This window comes from Orycteropus afer, unplaced genomic scaffold (genome assembly GCF_000298275.1).
Source record: "Orycteropus afer afer isolate SDZICR_OR568_19922 unplaced genomic scaffold, OryAfe1.0 scaffold00026, whole genome shotgun sequence".
Taxonomy (NCBI): Eukaryota; Metazoa; Chordata; class Mammalia; order Tubulidentata; family Orycteropodidae; genus Orycteropus; species Orycteropus afer.
The window spans coordinates 8,807,564-8,822,507 of record NW_006921613.1 but is presented as its reverse complement, the minus strand read 5'-3'; the positions used below and the strand labels follow the sequence as shown (position 1 = coordinate 8,822,507).

The following is a 14,944-nucleotide window of genomic DNA, read 5'->3' as shown; positions in this document are numbered from 1 at the left end:
AAAAAACAAAGAAAAAGAACCACATGATCATATCAATTGATGCAGAAAAGGCATTTGATAAAAACCAACACCCATTCCTGATTAAAAAAAAAACTCTCAGGCAAAATGGGAATAGAAGGGAAATTCCTCAACATAGCAAATGGCATCTATGCAAAACCAACAGCCAACATTATTCTCAATGGAGAGAGACTGAAACCATTCCCCTTTCAAAAAGGAACCAGACAAGGATGCCCTCAATCACTTCTATTCAACATTGTACCAGAAGTCCTAGCCAGGGCAATAAGGCAAGAAAGGGAAATCAAAGGCACACAAATTGGTAGGGAAGACGTAAAACTATCTCAATTTGCTGACGATATAATCCTATGTATAGAAAACCCAAGAGACAACACAAAAAACAAAACTAAACATAACAACAACAACAAAAAAAAAAAAAAAACTGCTGGAACTAATTGAGAGATTTAGCATAGTTGTGGGATATAAGATCAACATCCAAAAAATCAGTTGGATTCCTCTACAGCAGCAAAGAGATTGTTGAAAAGGAAATAAGGAAATCAATACCATTTACAATAGTTGCCAAAAAAATAAAATACTTGGGAATAAATCTCACTAGAGACACAAAGGACCTGTACAAAATAAATTACAAATCTCTACTCCAAGAACTCATAAGAAATCTACATAAACGGAAGAACATACCACACTCCTGAATAGGAAAATGGAACATTATGAAAATGTCATTACTACTCAAAGCAATCTATACATTCAATGCAATCCCAATCCAGATCCCATCAATATTCTTTAAGAACATGGAAAAACCAATCACTAATTTTATTTGGAAAGGAAAGAGACCTTGATAAGCTAAGCACTATTGAAAAAGAACAAAGTAGGAGGTTTCACACTCCCAGATCTCAAAACGTACTACACAGCCACAGTAGTCAAAACAGCCTGGTATATGTAGGATGACAGACACATAGTCCAGTGGAATAGAACTGAGAATGCAAAAATAGATCCATTGACCTATCTTCAGCTATTTTTGACAAAGGGCTGAAATCCATTAAATGGAGAAGAGATTATTTAACAAATGGTCCTGGCAAAACTGGATATCCATTTGTAGAAAAATGAAACAAGATCTGTACCTCACATCATATGCAAAAACTAACTCCAGATGGATCAAAGACTTAAATAAGAAGTCTAAAACTATCAAGTTCCTCAAGGAAAAACTAGGGAAAATTTTGGGGCTCTGGTAGCATAGTGCCTAAGGCACTTGACTCCTAACCAGAAGGCTGGTGGTTCAAACCCACCAGCCACTTCTCAAAAGGAAGTTTGGGCAATCTACTTCCGTAATCATATCGCCTCGGAAACCCAAGGAGGGGTCACTATGAGTCGGGGCCGACTTGACAGCACATAACAACAACAACAACAATTTATGGCACAAATAGACTGTCAAGCATAACCCAAAATGCACAAACAGCTGAAGATAAACTAGATGAATGGGACCTTTTAAAAACTAAATTCTTACGTGTTTCCAAAAGAGTAAAAAGAGAACCTACAGATTGGGAAAAAAATATTCAGCAATGATATATCTGACAAGGGATTAAAATTTATAGAAAACTCCAACACCTCAACAACAAAAAGATTAACGATCCAATTAAAAATGGGCAGAAGACATGAACAGACATGTCACCTAAGAGGATATTCAGGCAACCAGCAAATGCATGAAGAAGCTCTCATGATCATTAGCCATCAGAGAGATGCAAATCAAAACAACAATGAAATACCATCTCATCCCAGCACTAAAGGCAAAGTTCAACAAATAAATGCTGGCAAGGATGTGGAGAGATTGGGACTCTCATACACTGCTGGTGGGGCTGTCAAATGATACAACCACTGTGGAAAACAGTATGGCTATTCCTTATAAAGCTAGAATTAGAAATACCATTTAACCCAGCAATCCCGTTATAAGTATATAGCCTAAAGAAGTGAGAGCCAGGACAAGAACAGATATATCCACACCCATGTTCATCGCAGCACTATTTACAACAGCAAAAAGATGGAAACAACCTAGATGCCCATCAAAAGAAGAATGGATAACCAAACTATGGTACATGCACATAATAGAATACTATGCAACACTAAAGAATAATGTAGAATCTGCAAAACACTGCATAATGTGGATGAACTCGGAAGACATTATGCTGAGTGAAATAAGTCAATCACAGAAGGATAAATGTGCATTAGTCCGTCATTGTAAAAAGTCCAGAAAAGGTTTATATATGGAAGAAAACTTTCTTTGTTGGTTACCGGGGGCGGGGGGTGGGGGGGGTGGGGAACGACACTGCCAAAAAAAAAAAAAAAAAGCATTGACCACATCACTTTACTTTTGTGTATTTCACTGTACTTAAATTATATTTCAATAAAATTCATTTAAAAAATACTTCTAAGGGATTTCAGTGAAAAGTCTCTGTGTAAAACTATTCGTGTATACGTGCTAGGCTGACTGAAAGAAAATGAATTCAAGAGAAAAGACACTTTTCAAAAGATCTGCAAAGTAGTTAACAAATGTACTTTGCAATTTAGACTCCTATTTTTTCCAATAAAATGAAATAAAGAATGTTAAATCCCATTTCTAAAGACCTTCCTTCTAATTAAATTAAAAACTAACCTAATTAATTATTCTACTTTTAATAACTTACCCATCCAGCTCAGCAGTTTCAATGTAACAGAGGCCATGTGGCTCACTACTTGATAGGAGAAGCAAATCAGCCTATTTAAAAAAAAAATCATGACAAAGAATACTTGAGAAAGGAAGATTGATTTAAAGTCCTCTATGTTTTCTCACCACCACTCCCCACTCCCCTGCGCGCGCGCACACACACACACACACACACACACACTACAAATGAGCTAGGAGAGTCTCAGGAAAAAAAGTGAGCGAGCTGAAAGCCTGCCCCCCTCCTATGCTACATGTCCTGAATCAAACCCTCTCTCGGGTTCTCTGTGTCTATTATGCATAACTCTTGACCATTACAATATAATCAAGGGTGTAGGAGATCACAGAAGCTCATTTTTACATAATTTACCTTTTTTGAAAGAAATACATAAAATTCTACTTTCTTGCTTTTATAATTACTACCAAAAACCAAACCAAACTCACTGCCATCGAGTCGGAACCAACTCATAGTGACCCCTCCTTGGGTTTCCAAGGTGGTATCACTACGGAAGAGATTGCCCAAACTTCCTTCCAAGGAGTGGCTTGTGGGTTTGAACTGCCAGCCTTCTGGTTAACAGTCAAATGCCTTAGGCACTGCGCCACCAGAGCTCCCTTTATAATTACTACTGAAATACAAAACTGCATTCAATGGATAATTGAAAACAGCCACATATACCAACTTTAATTCTCTAATGCGATCAGTTAAGAAAAGGGAGCAGGCAAGGGAAGAAGGGAAAGGAGAAGTGAAGTAGAAGGAGGCAATTGACAACACAGGAAAAAATAAAAGAGGCAGGAAATTTTAAAAAGGAGAAAACATTAAGAGAAAAGTAAAATGTGCAAAATAAGCAAGTATAAAAGAAAATGATGATAGGAGAATGTAAGGGAGAAAAAGAGACAAAGCAAGGGCTAACCAAGGGAGCAAGATCAAATAGAAAGTAGTAAAAGTAGAAGAACTTAATTGAGCAGTTTGTCTTTTTCAAAGATAAATAGTTCTATTTTGCTGTCCATTTGAGATTTGGAAATCAGGAATCATGACTTCAGTGTTAGAATTCTGGCAGCTTTCTGTGGTGGGCAACAGTTCACTTCTTTTATTGCAGGTTTTATTTTAAAACAAAGGGTTTTTTGGAGGGGGGAGTAGAGGTGGTTTTTTTTTTTTTTTTTTTTTTAATTCTGAAGGGTTTGCATGTCTGATAAGAATAGAGTGAATATTTAGCAACTTATTTGGAAACATCAGCCTAGTGATTTTCTAGCTATGCTCAAATGTACAATTGGCTTTCAAAATCTATGAAATTTCTTTACATATGTTTTTTAAAATATTAGATTGTCTCATCCTCAATTCATAGAGATTGCATTTAGATTGCAATCCATTCATTTCATTGTCTCAAGCTTTTACATTTCCAACTCAAATTTAAGCTGTGTTTGTGTGTGGATGTGTGTACAGTTTTGTCCAAATTGAGATAAAACAGAGCTAGAGGAAAAAAAAATTAAAATAATAACAATTATTGGCATGCCCCTAAAAGAATAAATGGCTTTGCATTGTCAAGGTTCTTCAACAACTCTGACGGAAAGAGTCACTGAATCCTGTTGAGGAAGAAAGTATTTTCTGACTTTTACACAGTGAGACCAGAGCAGACGCAATATAAAGAACTTTTCAAGAGACCCATCTGTATTTTAAAGGAAGGAGCTCTGGGGCATAGTAGGAGCTCTGAGAGTGTAGTGCCTAAGGCATTTGACTGCTAACCAGAAGACTGACGGTTCAAACCCACCAGCCACTCCTCGGAAAGAAGATGGGGCAACGTGCTTCCGTAGTGATACCACCTCAGAAACCCTACGACTCTATGGCAGTGAGTTTGGTTTTGGTTTTATTTTAAAGAAGGGAAAAATTTTCTTTAGAAAATTCACCCTGGTCTTATTTCCCACATTTAAACTTCAATGGATAAAGGCATAAGCACTGTAACACTACAACTTGATGTTCTTTGGGCCTGTGCCTCTCCTTTCTTGAGTTTAAAAGAGTCATTTTAAACAAAATCCAGAATTCTCCCATTGTGATCATCCGTGATTGATCGCAGTTACGAGATAAAGAGAAAGACACCTATTTGTACCTAGAGTTGCTTTTCTTCAAAGCTCTCATAGTAAGAATGACCCAATGTTACTGTTCAATATTGAGTTCAGCTGTGTTAGTAAGTTGTATTTGGTAAACAAGGGGGGGGGGACGGGACTCCTGGTAGGCAGCGGGCTCAGAACATGTGACTGAGACATCACCGCCACCTGGCGGCTGGATTCTCTCATGAGCAATGATTTAATCTTCCTAGAGGCTGAAACTGAAAGCTGTAAACCGTACAGGTCCAGAGCTAACCGTTCCTATTGTCTACTCCCTGGAGCCTGGGATTTCTGCTTGCCTACCTTCTACTTTCCCTGCCTCCGCTCGTTTCTCATCCGTTGCTACCTTTTTCTTTGATCCCCTCTGACTCTTATTTCTGTTTTCCCACTCCCTGGTCTCTGCGCTGCCCCACTGTTGAGCCTTGGTGTTCTTGTCTGCTAAGTTGAGGAAACAATGTGAAGGTACAGCGCCATGGGTGGAATGCTTCGTCGGTCTTCGCGTCATTGAGCGTGAAAGCCAGTCTATTTTCAAGCGGTGGTGGTTATTGTGTGCTGTTGAGTCATTCCAACTCAGACTAAACCTGCCCCCATAGGGTTACCTAGCTCTGGGGCTGCAGTGCCTGAAAGCATTTGACTTCTAACCAGAAGGGTGGCGGTTCAAACCTATCAGCTGCTTGCGTGGGGCAATCTACTTTTGTAAAGATTTACTGCCTTGGAAACCCAATGAAGGTCACTATGAGTCGGAATCGACTCAATGGCAGTGTTTGATTTTTGATAATATTTATGCCAGAAGATTGTCAGGTCTTTTCTCCCATGAAACCAGTGGTGGGCTCAGACCTCTGATATTTGAGTTAACAGGCAAGCACTTAACTATTGCACTATCAGGGCTCAGTAATAACTTTGGCAAGGATAGAGCAAGACAGCTACAGGAACAGCCCTACTAGTCTCTGGTCATTTTTACTTTTATTTTTATTTGTTTTATGCCAGAGGTGCTGGGTGCGAAATGTAGCAGCATATGGGTGGTCTTGGGGGCTCTCTAGCCCCATGACTCTGTGACTCTTGAATTATGCCTCCTCAAACTGAGTCCTTCAGTATGTCTCAGGGAATCTGATTCCTGGTCAATCCAGAAACTTGTGTTCAAGTTATAGGTGTGTAGTACCAATAAAACGAAAACCAAAAGTTGTTGCCATGGATGCAATTCCAACTCACAGAGACCCTATAGGACAGAGCAGGGTTTCTAATCCTACTCCATAGGGTTTCTAGGACTATAATCTTTATGGAAAGAGATTACCACATCTTTCACCCTAAGAGCGGCTGATGGGTTCAAATTACCAACTTTGCAGTTAGCAGCCAAGCACTTAACCACTGCACAACCAAGATCCATTAGGTATTATTAAATACCAATAGCCAACATTTAGTGAGGGCTTGCTGTAAATGCAGCAATATCCCAAGAGCTCTTACATGCAATTTTATTTAACTCTCACAGAAATGCTGTAGAGTTAAGGTCCTATTCTTATCTGTACTATGAGGAAAACAAGGCCCAGGGAGGGTCAATAATGCTGCTCCAGGCCAAAGAGTTAGTAATTCCCATGTTGTTGTTGTTGTTATGTGCCATCGAGTCAGACCCGACTCATAGCGGCCCCTCCTTGGGTTGCCAAGGCAGTATCACTACGGAAGTAGATTGCCCCATCTTCCTTCCGAGGAGTGGCTGGTAGGTTTGAACCACCAGCCTTCTGGTTAGCAGTCAAGTGCCTTAGGCACTACGCCACCAGAGCTCCCTCAGTTCACCTCTGAGGTATATACTGTAGGGGATATTAAAATCAGTAAAAACTTCTTTTCTTCCGGGATTTTATGGTTTAGTAGAGGCAGAATATGACAAGCACCCTAAGAGACTTACTATCAGAGTGATCCCCAAACCAAAAACCAAACCCACTGCCATCAAGTCAATTTCAAGGTGGCAAATCTTTATACAGAAATAGATTGCCCTGTCTTCCTTCCCGGGAGCAGCTGGGGGTTTGAACCGCCAACTTTCTGGAGGAGTGGAAGGCAGGTCCCCTCAGGTTGAGGGGCTATCAGGAACAAAGGAAAGGGCAAGGAAAGCATGATTATTGGAACTCACACATGGACCGGTGCTGACAGTGTTTAACTTCAACTAGAATCACCTTCCTTAAAAACTCTATTGGTGCTTTCTGCTGGCAGTTATTGGTTCCTTTCCCCATCCCTTAGCAGGAGAGACTAGACTATGTCTTTCAAGCATGAAACCGTGTTTTCCAACCCTGTGCTCCCTCAACTTCTACAGGCAGCAGAAAGCCCAAGCAGTTGTCTTACAAAATTTGAAATTAATATTCCAGTCAGAGGAAACATGAAAATCCACTGAACATCTTTGAGTTCTCAGGACTTTGTCCTCATAGGTTAATTAGGCATAATTAGCATTTGTTGAGTTAAAGAAGATATGAAGCAAAACATCAAACAAAAACTCTTTAAAACTGTGCAGTTCTTTGGAGATTTACAGAACACTCTACCTTGATAGTATCACAGTCTCTCAACAACAGCAGTGAGAGAGGAATAAACCCCCACACACCACCAGATGAGCTAAATTATTAGCTCATGGGAAGCTGTGGTCTTCACAATGCTGTAGTGAGAACTTCATCACATCAAGCTGAGGAAACCAAGGCTCCAACAGTTTTGATGCCATGCTCAAAGCCTCAGGGAGTGTAAAGAACAGGGCTGGAACTAGAATTCCTAACTTCTGATCCCAAAATGTACATTCTTTTCCTCTAGCTAGCTACAAAACCACCAGAATAGCTATGAAAACTAGAAATGTTTTTGCTTTGTTTTGGTTTGTTTAGCTTTGCTTTGTTGGCAAAAACCAAAGCTACAGTAGTGAAAGAATATCAGAATAGCAGCTCCATAGACTGCTGGAAATATAAATTTGAAATGTCAGTGTGAACATGACTTTTGGATCTCCCTTCATTTTTTTAAGCCGTGCTCACAGATCTCTTTATCTTTTTTTATCATCCACAATATTATGTTTTCTTATTTTTTAATCCAAAAATAAAAATTCAAAATAGCTCATGCGTTGTTGTTGTTGTTGTTATGTGCCATGTAGTATTGGAAATATGGGGTAATATGCTTAAAATAGGCAAAAATCAGAATGACAGAGGAAAAATGAAAATAGTATGTGTCAGATTACAGGTGATATTTTTCTTTTAAATTTAAATTTCAGGTGCAACTGCACATGTTGATTACATTGGAATATGTACCAGCTATATCACTGTTTTTGTTTCTTTTAACTAAATTGATTTGGGAAGAATAAGGAAAACATTATAAGAAAGAAGAGGAGGAGGGAAGGAAAAGAATAATGGACATTATAGCATTTATTCAGACAGACCACTCTGGTCAAAAAAATCCTCACCTGCATATTTCACCCCAACAAATTAGCAATTGCTTATAAACATGGCGTTGGCTATTCGCGTTTTTGTTTTTTTTTTTTTTCAAGGTAGAAAAGTAGTCCCCTTACACACAGCTCTGCTTTAGCAAGAAGCTTCCTTTTCAAGACAGCTTAGACAACTAAATTTAAAAAAATCTTTCCCTGGAAATTCCCAACTTTCTACTGTTCCATAATAATAATAAAGAAGGGTTTATTTACATCAACTCACTGATTTGTAACAGTAAGACTTAAAATAACAATGAAAGTAATCAGGAAAGATGTCCCAGAATGTCAGTTGCTCAAAACCCTGACAGCTGAGTCAAGAGATGGGCAAATTCTCCCTCTTCTCAGGACTGGAGATGAAATTAATCAGATTATTTTTTTCAGTTCCTGTCACAGAAAACTGCATTTATTTCAAAACAAATTTTTTTACCATAGTAAACACCTAAAACATGAATCGTTTTGTGAACTCACTGCCATTGGGTCAATTCCAACTCATGGGGACCCTCTAGAACAGAAGTGTCCAGTAGGGTCTCCAAGGCTGTAAATATTTACGGAAGCAGACTGCCTCATCTTTCTCCCGAAGAGGGGCTGGTGGGTTCAGATGGTTTTAGTTAGCAGCCAAATGCTTTAACCACTAAGCAACCAGAGCTCCTTTCTTTTTGTGAAGGGGAGGGTTTTTCAAGCAAGCTAAACAACTGAATTCTGAAATTTGAAAATGCTCATGTTCAATAAGAGATTTATTTCTACCACCAGATAAAAAAAAAAAAAGCAAAGCACTGCTGTCAAGGAAAGGAGGGAAGGTGCGCCTGGCACCAAGTTCTCATGGTATCAAGAACTCTGGGGTGTGTTTTTCTCACAACAGCTTATGTGACTCTTCTAATGCAAGTCAATCTCATTGTGATATGTGAATATACTCTATTTTTTCCTGGATCCAAAATAAAATTAAGAGCTCTGGAAATGCAATCCAAAAGTGTTTTAGATTTTGAAAAAATGGGGAACAGAAGCAATTCGACCACTTAGTACAAAATATTCAGTTTATTAAATCTCAGCTAAATTCATGCATTCATTAATTTCAACCATATTTTACTGGCACCTCCTCTGTGCCAGACACTGCACAGTGGGCTTACCTAGAGGTGAGTAAATTCTGAATGTGCCAGCTAATTAACAATCTCTGAATGAGCACCTTTCCTTACTTAACGTTTGATGATAAGCTGTTAAAAATCAAGTTAGAAATTCTAAGTTTTGGACAGCTACAAGTTGCATATCTGAATTGAGTGCAATATTTTCTGGTCACTTGACTTCCAGTATCCAAGCTACAACTCTTAACTCTGGAAGCTCAAACTCAGGGCAATCAGAATGACTGCTCTAATGGATCAAGGAGCAGCATATGGTGGTGGTTAGGAGTCGGGCCTCCAGAGCCAGATTGCCTGGGTTTAACTTCTGGCTCTCCTTTTGGTAAGCTTCTTGACCATGCTGTGTGTCTCTATTTCCCATATGCAAAATGGGAACAATAACAATGGTAATACAGTGCATAATGTACCCTCAAGTCAATTAGATAATTAAGTGAAGGTGCTTAGAAAATTGTGTGCTATGTGGCATTGCCTGTTCTGATGGCACAGTGCCCAAGGCATTTGACTGCTAACCAGAAGGTTGGCAGTTCAAACCCATCAGCCACTCCTTGGAAGGAAGACTGGGCAATCTACTGCTGTAAAGATTTACTTCCTTGGCAACCCAGTGGGGGTCACTATGAGTCATAATTGATCCAATGGCAGTGTGTTTGGGTGTTTTTTGGTTTATGTGGCATGTGCTCAATAAATGCTAGCTGATGGTGTAATCGTTAAACCATTTGGCTGTTAACCAGAAGCTTGGTAATTCAGACCAACCAGCTGCTTCGCAGAAGACAGATGAGGTAGTCAGCTTCCATAAAGATTCACAGCCTTGGGAACCCAATGAGGGATCACTATAAGTTGGAATCAACTTGATAGCAGTGAGTTTGGTTTGGTTTTGGTATCTTTATCATTATCTTTAGGACCTGGTTCCCCCAAGAGCTGCTTCAGCAGAATCTCTCCAAAATTGGTCTTTTTAAAGACCTATGAATGTTGCTCCCCAAATACAAGCTGGTGGCAGCACCTGCCAGCTAGTGCAGGAAGCAAGGAGGTATATTAGTACTTCTGAGTGATTATAGAAGCTCACCCATAGAAATATTTGTCCTGGAAAATGGTTTTGTAGGTGCTGATTAGCTAGACATGGAAAAACTTTGAACAAAATAACCTAGTCAAGAGGCACTGTGGAGTTTTGGGATTTGGATGTCTCCCTCACTTATCCAATGAGTAAACCAACAGAGCTATATATAGTTGCAGGAGTCGGACAGAGATCAGTGGAGATCAAGATTACCATCGCTGTTATTGATAACGCTGTTGGAGACCAGGCTTTCAGTCTGTGGGCTGAGTGGTCTTGCTAATATTTCCCCAGTTAAGCAGCCTCATCTAGCCACAGAACAGCAGAGGCGCTAAACAGCCCCAGGGTTTCTCCTACACCCAGCATAAGGGCTGATGCCTGGAAAATTGATGGCAGGGAGATGAGGGGCAGAATGTACTCTCTGCAGACAGGCAAAGGCCAAAGAGAAAGGGAAGAGGGAGATGCTGGGCTCTAACACTACTCTCTACCCACAAATTCATGGATCATAGAAGTCACTTCTCACAGAGGAGAGTGACTGAGGAGGTACAAAGAAGCTCAGAATGTTACTTTGGAGCTGTCCCTCCAACTGAAAAGAAAAGGAGTGGGGACAAAGGAGGGACAGGGAATAAGCATTCTCACTCAATCCTGTAGCCACATGTGGTAGTTAATTTGTGTGTCAACTTGGCTGGGCCTGGCTTTGAGTGGCTGGGCAGCTGGATGTAGTTATTCCCCATGAAGAGACTGGTAATCAACTCCACGGTGGAATCTACTGGAGCAGCTGAGTAGCTGCTGTAGGGATGTGGTCTGCTTCCAGTATGTGAGAAGTTTTGAGAAAGGTCTCTGGAGATTTTTGGCATGCTTGGACCCTGTAGGTAGGCGAGTCTTCATTCAGCAGCCTGCCATGTTTCCTACTGATCTTGGGACTGTTTCTGAACTTGAACTAGTTGCCTGCCATGTTGTATAGTAATCTTGGGACTGTGCCATTTTATTTGTTGACCTTGGGTTTGTCAGCTTCAACGGCCAGCATCCGCCTAAGCGAAGAGACACCTCTAGCTCCAGTGGGCCAGGAGAAAGAGGCAGAGATGAAGCTCAAGGTCAAGGGAACTTCACCCAGCCCCAAAGCTTGACACTTTGAATTTGGACTTGAGCCTCCTAAACTGTAAGAGAATAAATCTCTGCTTGTTCAAGCCACCCATTTGTGGTATTTGTGTTAGAGCAGCACTAGAGAACCAAAACACCATATAAAAAGGACAAAGCTGCACTGTATAGTACCATAGCCACAAGTTGCATGTGGCTACTAAGGAGCTCTGGTAGCGTAGTGTGTAAGGCACTTGACTGCTAACCAGAAGGCTGGTGGTTCAAACCCACCAGCCACTCCTCAGAAGGAAGATTGGGCAATCTACTTCCGTAGTGACACTGGCTCGGAAACCCAAGGAGGGGTCACTATGAGTCGGGTCTGACTGGATGGTACATAACAACAACAACAACAACTAAAACTTTAAGTCATTAAAATTAAATAAAATGTAATACTCCATTCCTCAGTTGCACTAGCCATGTTTCAAGTGCTCAGTGGTCTCATGGGGCTACTGGCTATAATATTGGATAGGACAAACGTAAAACATTTCTATCATTGCAAAGAGTGCTAGATAGCACTGGGAAACATGGAACGGTGACTTTGTGGGAACTTGTCTAAACATGTGATTCATTTCTAAACCAATACTAATGATGCACTTAGGTTTAGTTGTCACTGATGATTGCACTAGCTTTTCAAGCCTCATCTGACAGGTTTTTAAGTAGCAAACAATATACGTAGAATAACATAGGAAAATATAACTAAATTAAAAGCCAGGACCAAGGGACTTACAAATGAAAATATCAAGGCTAGGGAGCAAGTTGGAACACAAATATGCCAGCCATGAGATCCTTTAGAGCTATGAGATTTAAGACATAGATATGACTCCTGCCTTTCTGGAGTCCTTGGGTGGCACAAATGGTTATTAGCCAAAAGGTTGGTGGTTTGAAGCCACCCAGAGGCACCTGTGTAACCTGCTTCTGAAATGTCACACCCTTGAAAGCCCTATGAAACACACATAGGGTCACCATGAATCGGAATCAATTCGATTGCAACCAACAACGTCAAGAGCATATCCATTGAACTCTTCAAATACATTGTTTTTAACTGAATATCTGAAGCAGAAACATACCTAGCATTGTCCTTGAACTATTCATTTCTAAGTAAAATGATAGTTTAACATGCAGCATACTTTATTCTAATTCCTCAATAACGTAGCACCATGTCTGGCATACAATAGTTGTGAAAAACAACAAAAAAACTTAAGTGCATACTTCTTAGAATTTCACCTATGCCAGATTTAAAAGGAAGAAGAAGAAGAAGTAAGAAATTAAGGCTGTCTACTCAGAAGCACCAAAACTCTTTCCTTGTCATCATTTTAATTGGAGGTAAAACTAAAAGAGTTCATTGCAGCCCTTTCTTCTAAAAAAAAATCCTGAACATAATGTGATCTGTTCTTAGGATATATAGATATGTTTACTGGTACCACACTAAACTAAACCAAACCCACTGCTATTGAGTCAATTCTGACTCATAGCAACCCCCATTGGGTTTCCGAGGCAGTAAACCTGTACGGAAGTAGATTGCCCAGTCTTCCTTCTATGGAGGGGCTGGTGGCTTTGAACCGCCAAACTTCTGGTTAGCAGTCAAATGCCTTAGGCACTGCACTGCCACACTAACCACTCTAAATGTTGAAAATTTTTATCCACAATTCATTTTTTCTTACAACTGACAGTTATTCATTCAACCAATATTTACTAAATGTCCCCTATGATCCAATATGGTGATGGATGTCAAAGACCAGGCAAATCAACATGGTCTTCACCTTCAAGAAGCTTGCAGTCTAATCTCAGCTTAGACAGAGAATCACAAAACATAGGGGCTGGAAGGAATATTTAAGATGAGGCACTGATCTACCACCTGATTTTGACACAAGAAGAAAGCAAAGCTAGAGAGGACAAAGTATTTGCTGTCATTGAATGAATGGAGCTGAGACTCAGTTCACATCCAGTTCCTACCTACCACTGTCCTTATACTGTATCTGCCTTGATCTTATCAACAGGATATGTTCCTCTAGCAGATGTTGTTACTCGCCATTGAGTCTGCTCCGACTCATGGAGATCTTACATATAAACCCTCCATGACATGGACTGACATGGTGGCTGCAACAAAGGGTTCAAACATACCAACTTCTAGCAGATACCATCCTCTGGTATGCTGTTTCTAATCTTTAATGGGCTGGAAAATAAGCTGGACAAGCTCACTTAAATTGTGTCTAAAATAAAAGTAAATAGATTATGAGTGAGAACCTGGAAGATTCTCTTGTGTATAAGGGGATCCAACTCACAGTGCAGATACCAACTTCAAAACTTGTGTTTTGGTTAACAATTTCCACTCTCCAACACCTTTTTGCTTAATTCTTGGTTCACAACTATCTTCCAAAGAATTGAGGTTGCCAGAGAAATAAGCACTTCTCTACTTAAAGTTTCAACTCTTTTGTGGATGGACTGACTGTCCACTGACTAGTCTTTTTAGCCTGGGCTGTTCAGGAGAACGCAGTGACCATAGGCTGTGATTTAATGAAAAACAACTGTTTTTGAAAGTGAATGGTTGGGAGTTCTTTTTGCAAATAGGTCTTGGGGTCAAATTTGTGTGTTGAGGGGGAGAATGTCTCAGAGTTAATGAAGAACACAATTTGATGCACAAAATTGCACTTGTCATGAAAATTTTCATAAGTAATTTAATATATATTTGATGTAAAGACTACAATAATTTGGATTTTTCATCTCTTAACTCATAGCCTTTGTTGCCCTAAATTTAATCTGAATTATATTCAGTCAACCATAGTTTGTCACATCTGTTGTAGTGATTAGACTGAACATTTCAACTTTATTAAGGAAATATTAACATAGGCAGTTTGAGGATATATATTATAGTGTATTTGATATCCCAAGTAAGACCTCATTAATTAGAATTTTATTAATTCAGAACAATCAATAAACATTTTCTGATTTGATTGTTCAGGAAGAAGTATAAGCTTTATCTTTCTCTAATTTAGCTTATCTGTGGAGTCTTTGGAGGTGCAAATGGTTAAGCACTTGACTACTGATCCAATGATTAGCTGTTTGAAGCCACCCAAAGGAACCTTGGAAAAAAGGCCTGTTGATCCGCAACCAAAACACAGCCTTGATCAAGGAAAGGTTTATACATGGAAGGAAACTGTCTTTGTTAGCTCTGGTAGCATAGTGCCTAAGGCATTTGACTGCTAACCAGAAGGCTGGCGGTTCAAACCCACCAGCCACTCCTTGGAAGGAAGATGGGGTGATCTACTTTTCATAGTGATACTGCCTCGGGAACCCAAGGAGGGGTCACTATGAGTCAAATCTGACTCGATGGCAGTGAGTTTGGTTTTTGGTTTTAGGGATAGGAGGAGAGGGGGGAGAAAATTCTTAGA

General features: G+C 39.9%; 1 protein-coding gene across 1 annotated transcript in view; it reads right to left on the bottom strand.

Annotated features, from left to right (window-relative positions):
* Window positions 1-14,944, bottom strand: part of ATP8B4 (ATPase phospholipid transporting 8B4 (putative)) — a 347,934-nt gene that overhangs the window by 166,132 nt on the left and 166,858 nt on the right. The window contains exon 8 of the mRNA XM_007935307.1: window positions 2,691-2,761. Coding sequence (XP_007933498.1) covers window positions 2,691-2,761 — 71 coding nt within the window. The remainder of the gene's footprint in view (window positions 1-2,690; window positions 2,762-14,944) is intronic.